This window comes from Diabrotica undecimpunctata, chromosome 8 (assembly GCF_040954645.1).
Source record: "Diabrotica undecimpunctata isolate CICGRU chromosome 8, icDiaUnde3, whole genome shotgun sequence".
Taxonomy (NCBI): domain Eukaryota; kingdom Metazoa; phylum Arthropoda; class Insecta; order Coleoptera; family Chrysomelidae; genus Diabrotica; species Diabrotica undecimpunctata.
In genome coordinates this window covers 76,647,761-76,668,841 of record NC_092810.1, presented here as the reverse complement: position 1 = coordinate 76,668,841, position 21,081 = coordinate 76,647,761, and the positions used below count along the sequence as shown (strand labels likewise).

Genomic DNA, 21,081 nt, shown 5'->3' with positions numbered 1-21,081 from the left:
ATAATTTGTTAGTGGTACAGCCAAACCGCTCCCTTAAATTTCTCATACAGGACATTCTTCTACGGCCTGGATTTCTGCATCCTTGGATTTTTCCTTGCATTATATTTTATAGGAATGTGTACTTTTGTCCTCTCATTAGGTGGCCAAAGTATTCAAGTTTTCTCTTTTTTATATTCAGTATAACTTCTGGATCGTTATTTGTTCTACGTATTACCTCTTCATTTGTAATTTTATCCACCCAACCTATTTTTAGTATACGGCGGTAGCACCACATCTCAAAGCTTTCAAGATTCTTAACATTCTTCTGTTTAAGAGTCCATGAACACCGTAAAGCAAAGTACTGAATACATACTAAGTAGTTAACTAAAAGTGGACGTATGCAAAGAGATGTATGACGTAATCGTATGGTATTCTCTAAATCCTGTCACGTAATATGCCACACACCTCTGTGCGTTAATTCGTTTTATTGCTGCCAGTTTAAGGTGTTATTAGATGCCGCCATGTTTAATTTCTCTCCACCATCGTATTATCTCCGTTAAATCCTATCATTTTAGGCTCCATATGTTATGATTAGACCTATAGGACCTGAGATATGCAACTAAGGCTCTTTTGACATAACATATATAGGAGCAAAAATATATATCTAAGGTCCTTTTGACGTGTTGATGTATTTGATTTCTACTGTAGGTCACGATTGGAGTAATAGGATCGAAGATACATAACTAAAGCCCTTTTGCCAGGCTTCTTCTTCTTCTAGTTCAATGACCGTTATCGATCGTTGGATATCATGTTGGCTACCATATTCGCTATCGTGACTTTATTGACAGCAGCTCTAAATAACGATGTAGTTGATTTTCCATACCATTGCCTTAGATTTTTCAGCCATGATGTTCTTCTTCTACCAGGACCACGATTACCTTGGATCTCTCCCTGAATGATCAGATGTAAAAGATCATATTTTTCGAGGTGTCTCATAATGTGACCGAAGTATTCCAGCTTGCGTTTCTTTATTATATTGACCAGTTGTGTTGTTTGGTTCAGCCGTCTAAGGACCTCCTCATTTCTAACTCTGTCGACCCAGCTTATTTTCAGTAGTCGTCTGTTACCCACATCTCAGAGGCTGTCAAGTGTCAAGGATAGCCTCAGTTAGAGTCCACGCTTCCACTCCATACAGCAGGACAGGAAAGATGTAGCAAGATGTCATTCGAACTCTAAGGTCAATGCTAAGATCGTGACTGCAAAGTACGTTTCTCATTTTTACAAAGTCAGCTCGGGTTTGTTCTATTCGGCTTTTAATTTCTGCGGTCCAATATTTCATTGATATTACTGCCGAGATACACGAGTTTCTCTACTCTGTCCAGAGTGGCATCTCTGACTTTTATACCGTCATCCTGTATATAATTATGTTTGCTAACTATCATATATTTAGTTTTCTTAACGTTGAGTTTTAATCCATACTGATCACAAGTCTGTTTTATTTTGTTCATTAGATTTTGAAGGTCTTCTCCACAATTAGCAAGCACTAAGATATCGTCGGCATATCTAATATTGTTGACGGTTACTCCATTCAGAATAATACCTTCGGTTGTCTCCATTAAGGCTTCCTTAAATATTTCCTCCGAATATAAGTTAAAAAGTAAAGGCGACAATATACAGCCTTGTCTCACTCTTCTTTTTATATTTATTTCATCCGACAGTTCTTGTTCAACCTTTATTCTTGCCACTTGATGCCAGTATAGATTTGTAATTATTCGTAGATCTTTATCGTCCAATCCCGCTGTTTCCAATATTTCTAGCATTTTGTTATGTCGGAATTTGTCAAAAGCCTTTTGCCAGGCTACTCTATTTAATTTTTATATCTCATTGTATTCTATTAGTTAAATTCTATCATTTGAGGTACGAAACGTCACGATTGGACTAATAGGACTGCAGATACATAACTAAGGCCCTTTTGACAAGCTGATGTATGATATGATCATGACAGTCAAGATCCCTAGCCTTGCCGTTGTTAATATAACATTTCAAAATTGACAATTACATTTTTTGATAGATTTAAGAATGCATCAATGTTTTCAAAAGTTAAATTATAAAACAAATTAATATAAAATTACATAAATTGGGAATCTTCCGGCATTCTGTGTTTTTGCTGATTTATTTAGTAAATTAATAATTGATGTGTCTTCACCATACCAATATCTTAATGCTACAGATCTTTTAAAGGTAAGATCGTTTACTTAATTGTTTTTTATATTAGATGTATCGCTTATACCATTCTTTTAGACGAACTGATGATGCCCATTGAACAGTGGGCGAAACGTATTCAATAAAAGATAAAGTAGCACAACTCTTTTCTTTTTTTTATCTCCAAATTTGACCGAAAATATCCCTTTCACTTACGAGTGCACATTTTTTATATATATATATATATATATATATATATATATATATATATATATATATATATATATATATATGTTCCATGTTGTTCCAGGCGAACTGATTTCTGGGTCGCTGCACGCTGAGTTTAAATATCTTGTAGCGCTTCTTGTGATTGGTCCTGTGCGCAGAGTAGGCGTGGTCTTCTTCGCTATTTTAATTTCTACGTTTTTCTGCACAATTGGTTTCCACGTATTTGGGAGTCTTTGGGCATCATCTTTGGTGTTTAAATTTTTCGGATGTTTTTCGATCTCTATAGCTTCCCTGATTACACGTTTGGCCTTATTTTCGATGTTGGCTAGCATTGTTGTTCCATTTAAGTCTATTTTGTGTCCTGTGTTTATGACATGTTGTGCTAGGCATGAAGTTTTCTCTTTTCTTTCGATGACCATTCGATGTTTTTCGCGTCTAACCTGTATCCTTCGATTTGTTTGTCCGATGTACGATTTATCGCAGTCTTCACACGGGATTCTGTATACGCCTTGATTTTCCAATGCTACTTTTGTTTTTGCTGGTCGTAATATGGTTGCGATTTTTCTGTCGATGTTAAAAATTGTTTCTATTTTGTTTTTTCTTAGAACTCTGCTGATTTTGTCTGTCGTACCCTTTATATAGGGCAGGATAGTTTTCCCGACTGGTTTTTCTTCTTTTTCTGGATCTTTGCTGTTGTTTTGGGATTTCTGTGCTTTTTCAATCGTGGACATGGTTAAACCATTTTTTCTTAGAGCTGTTTTGACTGTGTGCATTTCTTCGTTCTTATGGTGCTCATCTGCCCGTTTCTCAGATCTTGTTATTAAGGTTTTTATTACCGAATTTAATTGTGCAGGATGATGGTGTGAGTCTGCGTGTAAGTACCTGTCAGTATGGGTTGGTTTTCGGTATACTGTATGTCCTATGCTTCCGTCTTCTTTCTTAATAACTAATACATCTAGGAATGGAAGTTGTTGGTTATTCTCCCGTTCCATGGTAAACTGTATTTTTGGATGGGTATTGTTAATGTTTTGTAGGAATTCATTAAGTTTCTCTTCTCCATGTGTCCAGATAATAAATGTGTCGTCAATATACCTAAGCCACAGTTTGAGTTTATGCTCTGCTGTTTCTATTGTTTTTGATTCCATATCTTGCATAAAAAGGTTGGCTATTACGGGTGACAGTGGTGAACCCATCAGTGCCCCTTTGACTTGTTTGTACCTCTGGTCCTTGTAGATGAAGTAGGTGTTGTTTAAGCTATGCCCCGTCAAGTTTAGTGTATCCTGTGGTATTGGATATTTTCTACGTATAATTTCTAATGATTCTTCTACTGGGACATTGGTGAATAATGAGATTACATCAAAGCTCACTAATAAGTGTTCAGGTTCCAGAATAACGTCATTGATACGATCGATAAAGTGGCTTGCGTTCTTGACGTAAGAATCCGCTTCCTCCGCATATAGTTGTAGCTGGTCAGCCATAAATTTTGCCAGTGATTGTAACGGTGATCCGATAGAGCTGACTATTGGTCGTAATGGTAGCTCTGCCTTATGTACTTTAGGTAAACCGTACAGTTTTGGACATCTTGACGACTTTTCTCGTGGAATGAGCTGGAACTGTTGTTCTTTCTTGATGTTTGACGCTTGTATTTTGGCTTTCGTTGTTTTCTCCAGATACGTTGTTGGGTCTGTTGCGATTTTTTGATATGCACTATCGTTTAAAATGTTTTTTATTTTTGTGTCGTAGCCTTCAATGTTCATTATGACAGTAGCGTTGCCCATGTCAGCTGGAAGAACGATAATGTCTTTGTTTTGTTGTATATTCTTCAAGGGTTTCTTTTCTTCGTAAGTTAGATTCCTTTTCGGAGGCTTCTCTGTTTTTAATATTTGTGATAAATCTTGTCTAATAATCTCGGCTGTTTCTGATGGTAAAATAGTGATAGTCGTTTCCACTTCGCTAATGATGTTTTCGATGGGAATCCGTGTCGGTGCAATAGCAAAATTAAACCCTTTGGAAAGGACACTGTTTGTAGCCTCATCCAAAGTAAGATTTAAAAATTTTAGACCAAATTACTGGATTCTGTTGTTGGTAGTTCCTTATTCTTTGGTCGTTGTTGTAGTATCAATACAGCCGAGATTATTACACAAGACGTATCACAAATAACCATATAACCATATATATATATATATATATATATATATATATATATATATATATATATATATATATATATATATATATATATATAATAATAATAATGTTTATTGATTTCAATATACAAAAAAAAGTATAATTAGTAGTTTTTTTTACATACATATTAAATTTACATTTGTCACTCAAAAATCAAAAAAACATTTACTCATTACCCGTTAAAACCTATTGGTGGAACACGGGAATAGTGTGTGACGACATTTCATTATATTTATTTATGTGTATAATAATCTACAAACATTGTTTGTAGATTAAAAGTGTATGCACAAACATACGATCTAGACTTAACAAATACTTTTTAAATATAGATTCTTCCATATTTATTGAATTAAGAGTATTAATATATATTTTATACATGTTGGGCAAGTGATTAAATATTTTTGGAGCAAGATACATAGCAGATCTCTGTCCTATTGATTTTTTGATATTTCCCAATTGAACATGTTGATTGGTTTTAGTGCGAGTCTCGTAGTGATGAGGTAAGGTACGCAGAATATGCTTATGATTGTATGTGTACAGTAGCAGGGAATACATATAAAGTTGCTCCTCGTATCCATTACGTTAGTATCACAGAATAATAAATGAGAGGAGTATGTAATTTTTTTATTAATTATTATTTTCAATATTTTTTTTTTTTTTGTAATATGTCGACTTTATTTAAATAAGTCTTTTGTACACCGCCCCACCCAAGAATTCCATATCTAATTCTAGACTCAACTAGTGCATAATATAATATTTTTAAATATTTAAAATCTATTTTAGATTTGAGAAATTTAAACTTTGGAACTAAAGCTCTTAAACACTTTTTTCATCTATCTGGACATCCCATCTTAAATGAGAGTCGATTTTTATTCCAAGATATTTTATAGTGTTACTTGATTTTATAATTACGTTTTCCTTCCTGTTGTTAATTGTTATAGAAGTATAAGAAGGTAGTGTTACTTTGTAACTGCAAAACGGAACAAAAAACGTTTTTTCATAATTAATGGTTAAACCCTTATAATTAAACCATTTCATTAGTTTGAGCATATCTAGCTTAATTTTATTCTTTAAATGTTCCCAATTGTCTGCGCTATATAAAATTGCAGTGTCATCGGCAAAACTTACTATCTTCCCCTCAGTATTGAGATTATATAGATCGTTGACATGGATATTGAATAGTAGTGGTCCTAATAGTGTACCTTGAGGCACACCGCATCTTAAGTGAAGTTTTTTGCTGTTTATATTATTTATCCTAACAATTTGTTGTCTGTTGTCCAAGTAAGACTTCAGTAAATTATAAGCAGTGCCTCGTATTCGATTTTATTTTCTAGTGCTTCTAGTAGTTTTGGATGGCTTACAGTATCAAATGCTTTTGCCAGGTCTAGAAACACACAAGCAGTAGGTTGGCTATTGTCAATTCGATTGTATATTTCATTGGTGATTTTTATTATTGCATCATTTGTCAATAAACCTTCACGGAATCCATATATATCCATATATATATATATATATATATATATATATATATATATATATATATATATATATATATATATGTATATATATATATATATATATATATATATATATATATATATATATATATATATATATGAAAATTACTGAGTTCTCGGGAAGAACCGCGTTGAGAATTTAAAACTCGACGTTTCGGCACCCATTTTGGAGCCATTATCAAGAGGAATACGGTTCGGTTCGAGTTCGGGGTCTCAATCTGCCTACTCCCCTCACTCGAGACTTGCCGCCGGATCAACCCAAAATCTTTCTACCTTTTATTAAAGGTGTCACTGACAAGATCAGTAGAACTCTTATCCCTCTTAATATCAAAACCATCTTCACCACTCACTCCAAATTGTCCAATCTCGTTAGATCCGTAAAAGACCAAATCCCCAATGAAGACCATGGTGTCTACGAGATACCTTGTTCCAGTTGCCCACGTACATACGTAGGACAGACAAACCGACGAATCCATAACCGTATTTACGAACATTCTCTATCAGTCAAACATTCCGATACCACTTCAGCCCTAGCCCAACATCATATTCAGACAGGCCACAAAATAGATTTCGAAAAAGCAAAAACCATCGCTCCCATCCGCTCATTAAAAGCGAGAATCATTCGTGAAGCTATCGAAATCGAAAAACGGCCTCACAGCTTGAACACGCGCGATGACGCGAAACGATTGTAGGCAACATGGCGACCCCTTCTTCAGCGACCTCCCGCCCACACCGCTCAGGCCACGTCAGTTCAGACCACGTCAGCGCATACCGTTCCCGCGCATACAGCGAGTATAAAAGCAGCCACACAGGGTAAGACCGGTTGTCACTCGACACTGGGGAGTAGGCAGATTGAGACCTCAGTGCCGAGAGACAGTTCTTGCAATATAGAACACGATACTGGTACGTCTCGAGTGAGGGGAGTAGGCAGATTGAGACCCCGAACTCGAACCGAACCGTATTCCTCTTTATAATGGCTCCAAAATGGGTGCCGAAACGTCGAGTTTTAAATTCTCAACGAGGTTCTTCCCGAGAACTCAGTAATTTTCAATTATCTGACCGCGGAAACTTATCCGAAGATATATATATATATATATATATATATATATATATATATATATATATATATATATATATATATATATATATATATATATATATATATAATGTATATATATTATATTATATATATATATATATATATTATATATAATATATATATATATATATATATATATAGCAAGAAATATACGAGGAAACAATGGAAAGAGAACTAAAAAAGATACAAATAGAAGAGCAAACTGAGAACAAATGGGAAAACATAAAGCAAATAATGAACAAAGCAGCAAAAGAATGTAACAAACAAGAGAATAAAAAGAGGAAAGACTGGTTCGACATAGAGTGCCAAAAAGAAATAGAAATAAGAAAATCATTAAGGATTGAAATGATCACGAAAGAAACAACAGAGACAAAGAATAGATATAGGGAGCAAAGACAAAAAGTAAAGAGAGTGCTGAGAGAAAAGAAGAGAAAACACATAGAAAATAAGCTAAAAGAAATAGAAGAGAATTACAGAAATAAAAAAATAAAAAACCTATATCAAGGTGCTAGAAATGAAAAAAAAGGTTTCCAACAAAAACCCATATTCGTCAAAAACAAAGCAGGAGATAATATAAGCGGGGAAACAGAAATTGCCGAAAGATGGAAAGAGTATTTTGATGAATTACTAAATGGCAATAATAAGTCAAACCAAAGAGAATGCGTGGAAACAGAAGCAAGAACCGAACACTTAGAAGACATAGAAGATAATTCACCCAGCAAAGAACAAATCGAGGAAATCATAAAAAATCTGAAAAACAACAAATCCCCTGGAAGCGATAACATAACAGCAGAGATGATGAAATATGGTGGAAAACTGCTAAATAATTGGATATACAAGATCATAAAGGAGATATGGATAAAAGAACGAATACCCGAAGATTGGAAGGAAGCCATTATTTGCCCATTACACAAAAAAGGAGACAAAACAGAATGCAGTAATTACAGAGGAGTAGCGTTACTAAATACCGTATATAAAATCCTATCAAAATCCATAAAAGATAAGCTAGAAAAAGAAGTTGAAAATATAATAGGCGAATACCAGTGCGGATTTAGACGAGGGAGAAGCACAACGGACCAAGTATTCATAATCAGAGAATTACAAGCAGAAAGCTATGAACACAACTTACCAACGATAGCGCTATTCATCGACTTCCAGCAAGCATACGATAGAATAAAAAGGAAGGAATTAAAAGAGGCCCTTGAGGAACTGGGAGTTAGCAGAAAGTTGCGTAACATGATACATCTTACTTTAGAGAATACAGAAAACAGAGTCAAAGTAAACAATCATGTATCGGACAAATTTATAGTAAACGAAGGATTAAGGCAGGGCGATCCTTTGTCATCATTACTCTTCAATTTATGCCTAGAAAAAATAATGCGAGAAGCGAAAATCAATAGAGAAGGACTCCTATATCATAAAAGACACCAAGTTTTGGCATTTGCGGATGATATAGTGTTGCTGGCAAGAGGAAAAAAAGAGCTACAGGAGATAGTACAGAGAATAGTAAAAGCAGCAAAGAAAATGGGACTTTACATAAATGAAACTAAAACAAAATGTATGCAGTGGACAGATGATCAGTTCAGGGATGGACAAAAGTTTAAAGTAGAAGTAGAAGAAAGATTATCATACGAATTCGAAATGGTAGAAAGATTTACATACCTAGGTACAATAATATCACGCAAACCTAACATTAAAGAAGAAATACAAGCTAGAATAATGGCAGGCAATAGAAGTGTACATGCTCTTAGTGGAATGTTGAAAAGCAAGTTTTTATCAAGAAAGGCAAAAATACAGTTATACAAAACAACTATACAACCAATAGTAACGTACTGCAGTGAGACATGGACAATGACAAAAAATGAACAAAATTTACTGGAGATATGGGAAAGGAAAATCCTGAGGAAGATATATGGAGGAATAATTAGGGACGGTTTATGGATAAGAAGATCAAATGATGAGTTAAAGAAATTATATAATCAACCTAACATAATAGGAGTCATAAAGGCACAGAGACTAAGATGGCGAGGTCACCTAGAAAGGATGCCGAACACGAGGACTTCAAAAAGGGTAATGAACTACACTATAACTTTAAAAAAGAGAAAAGGAAGACCAAAAAATAGATGGAATCAGGAGGTAGAAAAAGATATGGAAGAAATTGGACTACGAGGCCAGAAAAGAAAGATGAATAACAAGAAGGAATGGAGAAAAATCACATATCGAGCCAGAGAAGATCTCAGTACATAAAGAAAAGCGAAAATGAAGAAAGAACAAACTTTTTAAGCCATGGGCCTCTAAGGCCTTTAGTGCTATTGTATATATAATATATATATATATATATATATATATATATATATATATATATATATATATATATATATATTATATATAATATATAATATATATATATATATATATATATATTATATATAATATATAATATATAATATATATATATATATATATATATATATAAATAAGGATCACTCGAAGAGTGGTGGGTTATTCGGTCAAAAGTTGGAGAAAAAAGAAAAAGAAGTTGGCTACTTCATCTATTTATTGAAGATGTTTCGCTCTCTAATCAGAAAGCATCATCAGTTCATCTAAAAAGCACAATATGAAAAACCAAACATCCATAGACAAGTCAATATAAATGTGTTACCTCAAAAAGACATTTATTGACGTTTCAATTTCCACTTCGGAAATCGTTCTCAAAATACAAACCAATTTTTTTTTTGTTTGTATTTTCAAAAAGACATGTAGCAGTCAATGGTGTAAAATGTAAACAAGATAATAGACATCAATAATTAGTTGAATAAACAATAAATTGAAACTATATACAGTTTACAATTTGATTCAAACATAGCACAGCAAAAGACCATGTGGTTATTGTACATGTAATTTAAAAAGTATGTAAAAAACTTATGTAAAAAATAAGTATTTGCCGAGAACTAACAAGATCATAAGCTCACACTTCCAACAGTTTAATATTAATTTAATTTAATTTTTACTTCAGGTAACATTATTGAACAGATTAAGAGTTTAATTAGTAATATTATAAAAGGTATAATGAAGTTACCACAAAAGCTTCCAATGCTAACAGGAGATACCCGGCAAATGGGAGCACAATTCAGGTAAAAATAGCTACCACATGAAAGACAGTGTCCTTGAAGGCAAAACATGACACACAACAAGGCGAGTTAGCAACCGCTTATGCAATATGGCGGTAAGTTTAAAAAATATGAAAAAATAGGCGAAAACCTTAAAAACACCATTTTCCCTCGGAGAAAAAGAACAAACAAGTGAGGTCGATCCCTACATATCATATAAAAGTGTCTAAGTTATGGCTGGCTGGCCAGTCACAGGTGCAGATTTAATTCAACTTCCAACAGTCCAAGGTTATTTTCCTACTAGATACTTGGCGACATTAGGGCAGTGCTTTCCTAAGTACAGTAGTGTGAGGAATATGCCATAGGATACTTCAACAAAACTCTGGGAAAAATATAAACAAACTACTCGTCACCAGGAAGGACTTATCGGGGGTTGTCAAAGCAGGTAAACACTACCATTTGTTCTACACTGGCAGAAGATTTGTGATACTCCACCTTGCAGTGGATCCTCAATTTCAAGATACCTGAAGGGCAGATACCTTGATGGCGGGAGAAACTACAGACATATGATTGTGACACTCGCCACCGAGCGGAAAGAGTTCATGGGAATACCGATAGCCTCTCGAGAAGACTATGCAAAGAGAGGAACTGCAGATTCTGCGTGCGCCAAGAAGAACGGGCGGGCCAGATTCTACAGTTCTACAGTTTCTACAAAACCTTCAGGCCAAGCAGAAGAAACATCTAGATCTAAAGATAGTTCGTGAACGAAGTTAGGCCACAGTAGCAGGAGATTGCCAAATATGGGCAATCAATGAAGGACTATTGGCTTCAGTGGGACTCCCCGAGTCTGAGAGATGTCCTTATCACTCGTAAATATGAGAGTCTAGGTGGAACAAGAATAGTGTCATAAGACGTTCTCCTAAGGGCACGTGTAACGGACGTGCTTGCTGAACTCCAAGATAGCTTCAGGGGGCATTTTGGGATCAACAGGACTCTAGCAAGAGTCCGTGAGAGATACTATTGGGTATATTATCGGCCAGATGTGAAATAATTATGCCAACGATGTGACCTGTGTGCCTTCAAGAACCCAAAACGAGACTACTAGACGTGGGAAATCTCAAACAATACATCACTAGGACTCCATGGGAATGAGTTATTGTCGACATTCTAAGACCATTCTCAGTCCCAACACCAGGAAATAAATATTTGATGGTTACTATGAACTATTTTTCCAAATGTTCAGAAGTATTAAGTTTGCAGGCCATGCTGGATTCGTTGGAAATTAAGAAGACTATAACCACAACACTTTACCTCCAGTCCGACGGCATGGGAGAAAGATATAACCAGATCATCAACAACTTACTGACTATCTCTGTTTCTACATAAAAACCAGAGAGACTAAGACAAACTGATGCCTCTATTTCTAATAGCCTACCTAAGTTCTCAACATGAAGTAACTTCCTCAATGCTATCGACTGGTCAAGAGATGAAGCTTCCCACATGGCAACCTGCCAGATGAAGAGGAGGGCCCAGAGATACTCGCCGATTATGTCAGCGGCTTAAAGACTGGTTAAGGTCCACGATTTCGCAAGGAATAAGCTGCAACTTACCAGTGACCAGATGAAGGTTAGGTTCGATCAGAAATCCACTCTAGTTAGCTTCAAGGAAGGTGATGCAGTCAAGCTCTAGCAACTAACGCGAACCGCAACCGAAATAAAGTTGAATAGAAAAGTTTATTACAAGTGGATGATTTTTCACGTAGTCCGGATTTTTTTCTTTTTTTTTTTTTGAAAGTCAGTACAAGTTTAAAGAAATATAATTTTGTTATATTGCAAACTCTGCGCTATATCTGTCAAATATGGTAGTGAACATGTGTGAAATTCATGCTTGATAGCTACTGTTGAAGCAAGACTATAGCCTAACATAGTTATTATAAGGTCTACTACATGTTTTTTTAATACAACTGACTACTTAGTGATGGAAAATACTAAAAAAGTCAAATGTGTAATATCTAAAAGAATACACAAACAATGCTACAAACTAATATGGTATAAAAATAATGTTATAAATATAAATTCGTAATACTTACTTCTTCTTCACTACAATCAGGTCGCTGTTCCGCAATGACACAGATTCGTTCATCTCTTAAAACTTTAATGCTAAACACTGCAATTCGTCCACGATAAATAAACTTCATAGGCTCGACAGCTAAGACCGTAGCGATGATATCATCCACGTTGTGTTTTCTTCCTGTAACTGTCATTAATCCATCCCGCGAACCGCAAACAAATACTAACCCTCCCGGTCCTAAGAATCCTAAGAGGCCTGATCGGGTATACTCAGCGTCCGAAATTGGCTTTCCATCGATACCTAATGGTTGAACTTTAAAAGTATTATTACTAAGTCCTTGAAGACCCCAGTACTGTGTTCCAGTAGCCCCTGAATTAACACATATTTCACCTACTTCATCTGTTTTGCATAAATATGAGGGACCTTCCATTTTAACTACAACTATTACACAACCTAAAAAACATATTTATTTAAGTATATAATATAAAAAAAAATTAATTGCTAACAGCAACTGTCATACAATTATCATCCATTCGTATCATACTAAGAATATATGGTCATTTAACAAAAATAGAGTAGAAATTTAAAACCCAAAAATAAAATATAGATATAAAGTATAACAGGGAAGAAAGTAATACAAAAATTGTAATGTAGTATTTTGCATAGATTTTAGTCTTGTTGTATTGTAAATTCATATAAAATAATTATAACCATAATGGTTAATGCGCTATGGTCTTTTTACAATAACAAAATATAGTAGATTTTTATGAGACAACTCCAAAATAAAAGTATTTAATCTACACTTAAGATATCCCACATGTTGGAAACCAGTTACCAAGAGAAAGTAACCGTTATAGTTAATCTTTAAATATAATAATAGGTTCGCAACAAATTTCTAAAAAAATGGTGAGGATAATTAGAAAACCAAAAACTGTAAACTTTTCACCTTTCTGAACAACTGATATTTCTGTATTTAGTTACGTCAAAAACAATATTAGCTTAAAATATACAAAAAATTAAAAACATAAAAATATAAAATACTTTTTTATAAACAAATTTGAGAAAAATTTTATACAGTCTAATTAAATAAACCAATTATACATTTTTATATTGATTTAATTATCCTTGATATTTATATTTACTAAACTATACGTAAATACATACATTTTATAATAGGTACTCTTATTGACGAAAATGGATACAGAATTAGAAAGGAAGAACATAAGACGTTAACAACAGCAGACATTTTCCTAGAATGAGAAAACGTACTCAAATAGGAGAATAAGACATTAAGTACCATGCCAGTTTAATTATAAACTTACAACAAAATCATACATATCATTACAATTAGGAAAAAAGTTGTAAAGCTTTAAGATATTTTTTGGAGAAGTTTATTTTAGCGGTAAATAGTCTAAATAGTTGTGTAATTTTAATATTTTTTACATGATTTAAAATTAATTTCAAAAATAAATAAATTTACTTACCGGGCATTACTTGCCCGCAGTCTTGTAACGTTAACGAAGTTAAGCTATTCTCTTGATCAACTCGAACTACTCCATAGCTGAGTCCTTGCATTGATAGAACACCTCGTCCAGTAGCGTTTACACCTCCTCTTCCTGGTCGTCTGACAGATACCGTTAGGACTTCGCTTGAACTAGCACATGGACAAATGGCGTCAGCCCGAAGTCCTTTTGTTTGAAATACCGACAAAAATTGATCACAGGAGCTAAGAGACCAAGGGTTAGCACCATCGGCAACTAGTAACATTCTTAATGATCCTATAATTCAAACATCATATTAGAGATTCTATGTTTGACCAGCAAGCGAGAAAGACGTGTTTTAGGCACTAATTTATCGTGCTTGTTAAATAGTGAAGTAATGTATGTAAGTATGTATGTATGTATGTAAGTAGTGAATATTGAAGTAAATTTAAAAGTAATTAAGTATAAAAGTGAAAGTGATTTGTATACTGAATATTGGAATCGTGAGTAGATAAAATATACTTTTTCCATATTTCAGATATTTAAGTAAATCACTGCAATTAGTTATAAGTATTATCTAATTTTCATGAACTTATATCACAGCGAAAGCTGTAAAACAGCACCGGTTTTAGTCGGATTTTAAATCCATTTAAAAGATGTCATCTTCCAGTCAGCTACCACGAAATGCATCATACTCAAAAGCAGTTAGTTAACCACGTAGTATATTAATCCCAAACAGAGATCAAGCTATTCTATTTAACACTCTAGAGAATTGTACAATTAATGACTATCTTGAAGGATTGAGTCAGCATATAGAACCACAAAATATAATTTTAGCATCCCGTATATCAAACGGTAGAATATGCATATATCTATCATATAAAAACTTAGTAGATAAATTCATAGCAGAAACAAAGAAGATAATAGTAAATGGAAATATACTAGAAGCGACAAGATTAATAACCACTTGACCACTTCTTCAGTTAACACTACAATCGCAACACCTACATAGTCTGAGTCATCCTCTAATACCCAAAAACATAAATCAACCTCACCCGAAACAAGTCACCACTTACCTCCAAATAAAAATACACATATGAATTCTGTAACCGTTCAAAAGTTTTAGAAAATTCATTATAATTTCGATTAATTTTTTTTTTAAATAAAATTCCTCCCGCTATCTATCTGCCAAGTACTTTAATTAACTCAAGGATTCAAGGATAGAAAAGAAATCGTAGATATGTTAGCAGACCAATACGAATTAAATTCCAGTGATGAAAATTACACTGATAATTTTAAAAGACATAAAAACAACGTAGAAAAAAACATATTGGGATTCGACGGACATGAGATTCGCAACCTTAACGTTCCTTTTTTCCTTCATAGAACTTGCTGAAGCCTTAAACTCTTCCAAAGATTCAAACCCAGGACCAGACGGTATCCACTTAGCATTTCTACTACATCTACCAGACAAAATTTATTACTAGACCTTTATAATTTTATCTGGAGTAAACAGGTTTTTCCATCAACTTGGTCCGAAGCAATAATACTACCACTTCTTAAACCTGAGAACTCCCGGACATCACCTGAGTCATATCGACTAATATCTTTAACTAATACTATAAGTAAAGTGTTAGAGAAAATGGTAAATAAAAGGCTGAGATGGTATTTAGAAAAACAAAAACTCCTTATTCCACAACAAAGCGGATTTAGGCAAAATAGATCCTTTATAGATAACCTAATAGACTTAGAGTCAGGAATACATAAAGCATTTGCAAATAAGCAAGATTGTATCGCAGTTTTTTTTTGATATTAATAAAGCTTATGATACTGTCTGGCGATACAATATCATATCAAAATTGCATAATTAGAATATCAGAGGCAATATGTTAAAATTTATTTCCAATTTTCTTCAATCTCGCAGCTTCATAGTTCGATCAGACAACGTTAACTCAGATAAAAAAGTTCAAGAAAACGGAGTACCACAAGTTATAAGCTCAACCCTTTTTCTAATAGACATAAACGACATACTTCAACAATGACCACCGATTGTTAAAGCGAAATTATACGCTGATGACTTAGTTTTATTTGCCAAAGGAAAAACTCTACATCTATTCAAAATCATTTACAACAAACAATCAATCAGTTAGAATCATGGTTGAGACTATCAAATTACAATTGTCGCCGACAAAAACTAAATGTATTTTATTCACACGAAAACATAACACTCTAACTCCACATCTGAAGCTATATAATCAAACCCTCAGTTTCACAAATAATATCAGATTTTAGGTATGGTTTTTGACCAAAAGCTCTCCTGGAAAAAACATACAGAAGAACTTAAAAAATCATGACAAGCAGGACTAAATTTTATAAAAACTATTTCCAGCAAAAACTGGGGAGCAGATCAAAATACACTATTACATGTATATAAATCTTTAGTTAGATCCACACTCGACTATGGTGCGATAGTTTATTCATCAAGCAAAGTATCAGTATTGAAAACCTTAGAAACTGTTCAAAACACAGCTCTACGAATAGCTACAGGTGCGTTCCGAACGACACCAGTTGAAAGTTTACAATGCTTAACAGGAGAACCACCCCTAAGTTTACGATGCAAATACCTTTCTCTTTCATATGCTTCTAAAATAGCTAGTATTAAATAACACCCTACTTATACCAATACGTTCACAGATCGATTTCATGACACTTTCTCTACAACAAGACTAGATCCACCATTTTACGAAAGAGTTAGAAGAAACCTGCATGACCTACATCTTGAATTTCCTGAAATTCTCCCAACAAATTTCCTAACTTCTCCACCTTGGTTAATACCAATTCCCAAGATTAATACTAACCTTAGTATATATATAAAAAACGAGAGACTATAACAGACCTGATGAAACAATCATTGTTAATAGAAATGGAAACTTATAATTAAAAGTGAAACTGGAACAAAACCATGAAGTGGAGATATCCAGGAGTGGCTAGTATACCTGTTGAATACAAAGCACGTGGTGTTCGTGTGTATTAAGGTATAAAAAATGCTTATTAAAAGCTTAAAATTTTTATTTTAAAGAAGATCTTTTCGGAATTGAATCATTCCATCATCAGTTTAATAAAAAGTTATTAAAAACATTGTATGGCCACAGAAAAACATTGGAAGGACATCAGTATTAAAAAACAATCCTCATGGTATTTACAAAGGTAAATGCAATAGACTGTTAACTTTGTTAATTAATAAAAACTGAAAATGGGGGCATCTTACATGACCCCTTGGAGCTGGTGAGGTTTTATCGACTTACATTACCTCTGATCTGTGCTGGAGTCTAGGGCTAACAGTTAGCCCTAGAAAAAAGCACAATATCCCAAATAATATAAAGGAAACCTTATAAAAAAACATGAACATCGAAAACGCAATAAGTTATCTTAAAGACTGTATCAATTATATTTTTTCTAACTTTACCTGTATTATATTTTTTAGGTCGCTAATAACCCTTGTGGTTACAGCGTAAATAAAAAAAAATCATATTAATATATTTTTTCTATTTTATAATTAGTGATAATATTTAAAAAATGTGAGTCCATAATACTGGCGATAGGAGATCAATTCTCACAATCTTAGGTAGTTTTTATTGTAATAAACTTGTAGACTACCGGTTTCGAGGCTTACAATATATGCCTCGTAAAGCCACTGCTTAGTTTTAATAAAAACCAAAAGTTAAAAATAAAATGAAATAAACAATGAACAAACAATACGACAAAAGTTAAAGTTAAAGTTTCCTATTTTTACCGTTATTCGAGTCGATGATAAAAGTACCAGGAGTTAACGAAAAAAGATTAGATAAGTTAGCTGCAATAGGATGGGTTATAGAAACATTCGTAGATAATTGCAAGAAAAACTACTCTATAGACGAATTTTTAACAATTGATGAAATGTTGATACGTTTCCGAGGACGCTGTGGTTTTCTTCAATATCTTCCAGACAAACCGGAGAAGTATGGACTGAAATTTTTTATATTCTGTGTTGCAAAACATTTTATGTGTCAAATTTTGTATCAAAGTTTATTGCGGTACGCAATCCGGAAGCCCCTAAATGATGCCAAATACACCTACTGCGGTTGTTCACCGCTTGTTGAAGAAAGTCTTCTTCTTCTTCTACTTCTTGGAGATCTTTCGATCTGTTTAATTCTGCAGCTGCCTCTGGTTAATTTCCTGGGAGGTAGATTGCCAACTATCACTTCATCTTTTAGGTAGTCTTCCGGGAGGTCTTGAACCGGGCAGGTTGTTTTCTAGGGCAATTTTTGGGAGTCTATTCTCATCCATTCGTCTTACATGATTGTACTTACGCTGCCTTCCCCATCTTACAATATCTTGAATTTTGCACTGCTCTCTGACGTTTGTATTTCTCACCCTGTCTCTTCTTGTTTTGCCCACTATTGTTCTTAGGGTTTTCATTTCGGCAACCCTTAGCATCTGTTTCGTTTCGTTAGTATCTTCGCGCACTTCTATGCCATATGTCATGATCGGTCGTATGCAAGTCTTGTAAATTCTAATTATACTATCTGTGCGCATATACGGATTTGACCAGACTATCTCCCGCAGACATCCCGACAATGCGGATACTTTGTTAATCTGACTCCTTAGGTTCTTTGCTGGGTCGTGTGTGCTTGATATATCTATGCCCAGATATCTGAATTGCATCACCTGTTCTATGGGGTTGTTCTCAACCACTAACTTACATCTGAGCGGATCTTTTGCTATGGTCATACATTTAGTTTTGTTGGTAGAAATGGTCATATTTAGTTGGCGGCTTATTTAAAAGAACTGAAAGATCTGTCTCTGAAGATCATCTTCATGTCTTAAAGAAAGTAAAAGGTACTAATCTGAATTGGACGTGTGATAACTAGTATTAAAGTTATCCGGTGGCGAAAGAATTATTGGAAGATAAAATTACATGATTGAGACCTTGAAAAAAAAAAACAAAAAAAAACAAAGAAACGTTTTGTAAAATAATCGTTTTTTTTTTGGATTCTAAAATATATAACATCAGTTTCTTATACACCCAAAAGGTCGTAGTGATCTCAATAATATACAAGGTTAGCGATATAGATCCAGTTTCGAGTAAATCTGACAACATCTTGCAATATAATGGCACCAAAGATGGAGTTAATACTGTTGATAAAATTGTTGCCACATATACAGTATCAAGAAGAACAAGAAAATGGCCGTTGGTTATATGCTTCCAACTCATGAACATCGCAGGAATAAATGGATTTTTTTTAAGTTCTTCTCTCTATTCGGGTTGCGGAATATAGGCCTCTCCTAATTATCGCCATTCATTTCTCTTGTTTGTAAGACGTTTCCAAATTGGCCCTGCAGTTCTTTTAATATCGTCACTCCAGCGTATTTGCGGTCTTCCTCGTGGTATTTTGGCTTCACATGGCCACCTATTCCCGATTTCTTTATTCCATCGGCCATCCTTAAGACGTTCGTTATGTCCAGCCCATTTCCATTTTAGTTTAGCTGCCTGTTCGACAGCATCTTTTACTTTTGTTCTATTACGAATGTCTTCATTGGTTTTATGGTCTTTGAGTGAGATACCCAGCATCTGTCGTTCCATAGCTCTCTGAGTTTTTCTGATCTTCTCAATGTTTATTTTAGTGAATGTCCAGGTTTGAGTTCCATATGTAAGTACAGGTAGGATATAGGAATTAAACACTTTGGTTCGCAGTCTTCGATGTATATTTTTATTTTTAAGTACGTATGAGAGTCTTCCGAATGCTGCCCATCCCATTTTTACACGTCTGCTTATTTCGGTAGTCTGATTTTCTTTGCTTACCTTGACATTTTGACCCAGATATGTATATTCATCTACGTATTCTATCTCTGTCCCTTCGATGTTTATCATAGCTTTGTCAGCTTTGTTTGACATTAGTTTAGTTTTGCTGAAATTCATTTTCAGTCCTTTTTTAGGGATTCTGTGTGTAGCTCCTCAATCATCGTATTCAATTCAATAGATATCAAACGATTAACACTTTCAAAAAGAGTCAACCAGAATATAAACTGACAACGATAGGTAAAACTTTCTTACCGTACAATAACAATGTGAGCGATCAAATTGGCAAAATTTGAATAATACAAAATGTCGCTTCCATCTTTAAAACAAGAAAGACGATATAAGAAACTTCAAGTCAAAGATTCAAGAGAACCGTATCCGCGCCGGGAATTTTCTTGTTCCGGGAATTCATTGTAATTGTGCTTTAGTGAATATTGGTATTTTAATGGGAATAAGCCACAATTCAAGGTTAAAATAAGTTTATTAACGTTTCAATTTCCACTTCGGATATCGTTCTCAAAATACAAACATTAATAAATTAAACTAAATATCTAAATATATAAATATCTTTACATTTTTAAAATACACAGTACTAATACTATATAGAAATACTGGTAATCTAAACAATATGTTTCGAATAAACAAACAAATTAAAAAGTTTTCCAAAATTTCAGGAAGTACCTCTAAAAATAATCTTTCAGAAAACTACAATAGGGAAACTACAAGTTAGAGAAGCTAAAAATAATCTTTTAGTAAACTACAATAGATGTCTGAATACTAAAATTAAATTTGTTTATTAATGACGTATCTAGTAACCAGTCTATAATAAAACTAAAATGTTTTTTCCACAATTTCAGGTAATTGAACTATAAAACCATTGAATAAAATGAATTTCTTTTGTATTTCATAATAACATTATTTCAATTCGCATATTTCTGACATAGTAAATATTCTGTGGAATTTTATAATAATTCTATTGTATTTAATAAAACTACTAAAGATTACTGAGGTTGATGTTGGATATTTTTATTTAAAATCGATTTAGCATCGATATTATCGAATACCTATATATCGATGGCAAAACATTGACCATCGGGCCAAAGAGTACGATGTTTATCAATTATCGATGAATATCGCACATCCCTGGTCTCAGTTTTGCTTGTCGCATCGCGATACTTACTTCAACAATACTTTCAAGTGTTGTTTTCTACATAGCTCTAGCGGTGTTTATATTTTACATTCATATCAATATGGATAAGAAGAAAAGAAAAATTGAATCAGAAAACAGGCAGTTTCAACCTGATTGGAGATTTATATTGTGTCACTTTGCCAAACCAAGTTGGAGCAGTACCTGTTTGTTTGATTTGCC

At 33.8% G+C, this 21,081-nt stretch overlaps 1 protein-coding gene and 1 long non-coding RNA gene across 10 annotated transcripts in view; one reads left to right on the top strand and one right to left on the bottom strand.

Moving 5' to 3' along the window:
- Positions 1-21,081, bottom strand: part of DIP2 (disco-interacting protein 2) — a 1,036,664-nt gene that overhangs the window by 40,638 nt on the left and 974,945 nt on the right. For all 9 annotated transcript variants that reach the window (XM_072540500.1, XM_072540501.1, XM_072540502.1 and 6 more), the window contains 2 exons: positions 13,877-14,170; positions 12,412-12,845 (listed from right to left, as the gene is read on the bottom strand). In XM_072540500.1, coding sequence (XP_072396601.1) covers positions 12,412-12,845; positions 13,877-14,170 — 728 coding nt within the window. The remainder of the gene's footprint in view (positions 1-12,411; positions 12,846-13,876; positions 14,171-21,081) is intronic.
- LOC140447705 (uncharacterized) overlaps positions 1-21,081 on the top strand; it is a 96,357-nt gene that overhangs the window by 49,633 nt on the left and 25,643 nt on the right. The window lies entirely within an intron of this gene.